Genomic DNA, 1191 nt, shown 5'->3' with positions numbered 1-1191 from the left:
AAACAAATTTCTATATGTGACACGGCACCAGAGGTAATTTAGGGTTTTTCAAAATGCTGACACGCCGAGCTCAAAAGGTTCACCATCACTGACCTAAACGGTCGCAGTAGTCCCAGATCATTTCTAAGGAATAGTCACTGAAACATTATGGTCTTACCTATAGTGAACAGCTTGGTACATTCCCTGCCCAGCTCATTTCTTGCACAGCACCTTATGTCTGCTCCAAATAACTCATGAAGTACACTTTGCTCCTTTGTAACAATGGGTGGACTTTCTCCTTTATAGCTATAATTAGAAAATAAATGTCATTTGACTAAACATATTTTAAAATTACAAATGAATGTCAGGAGAAGAACGAAGTTACAGGTTGCAGAGCCTGTTTTATTAAGGGTCTATTTAAGAGTGCAAAGAGGGAGAAGGTCAAGGGGCATTAGATAAAAACCCACATCTGTCATTTCAGCCGAGTTCATAGGGGACTAGTTAACACTCTAGCTCAACAATGAGAAGAACACTCGAGAGAATTACATAATAGAACAGTTTTAAATGTTTTGTATTTGGTGACTCTTTTGTTGTTGTTTAGAGAGAAAAAGAATTGAGAAAGAAGACAGAAGTTAGGGGAGGAAAAGAAGGAAAAGCATGATTAAGTTTTATAATACAGCTTAACAGAGCTTTTCTTTAAAGCACAGAAGACACAACCAGTTGAAAGGGAGTCATCAGTTCCCAGAGCTAACAGCGGGGAGTCAGGGTGTCCCTCCTGAGGGGCATCAGCCACTTCTCGGGATTCGGTGGAGCTCCCTTTCCTCCCTCCCTCAGCGGAGGATGGACGTTGGCCCTCCGTTCGGTGGTCCTCCGGAGAGCTCCCCTAATCATGATCTTTCCCAAAGCAGAGATGCTTTGGAGTCTGTGTACAGTCACTTTTCTCCTCTTTATCATTTTAGGCAGGTGTGTTTTTTTCTTTGTTTCTGCATCATCCCATGAAAGCTTTTTTCCTTTCTTACTATACTGAGGCAGGACAGCAAAAGCTAGGAAAATGCCTTGGCAAGTGTAATGGAGAAACGGAAACAAAGCTAAACAAACTGGCCAAGCAATTTACAGCCAAATAATAAATTGCAAGGTCTTATCTTTCCTAACCAAGCATGCCTAGGAGCAAATGGTTTACACATTCCAGACTGGGTGCGGGGGACACCTGCC

The 1191-nt window shown here is 42.1% G+C and overlaps 1 protein-coding gene across 1 annotated transcript in view; it reads right to left on the bottom strand.

Moving 5' to 3' along the window:
- Nucleotides 1-1191, bottom strand: part of FLT3 (fms related tyrosine kinase 3) — a 60801-nt gene that overhangs the window by 40944 nt on the left and 18666 nt on the right. Inside the window, exon 5 of the mRNA XM_006773676.1 lies at nt 158-285. Within this exon, the coding sequence (XP_006773739.1) occupies nt 158-285 (128 nt within the window). The remainder of the gene's footprint in view (nt 1-157; nt 286-1191) is intronic.

The sequence above is a fragment of the Myotis davidii genome, unplaced genomic scaffold, assembly GCF_000327345.1.
Source record: "Myotis davidii unplaced genomic scaffold, ASM32734v1 scaffold65, whole genome shotgun sequence".
NCBI classification, from domain to species: Eukaryota; Metazoa; Chordata; class Mammalia; order Chiroptera; family Vespertilionidae; genus Myotis; species Myotis davidii.
Note: the sequence above shows the minus strand (reverse complement) of the source record. Positions and strands in the feature narration are given on the sequence as shown.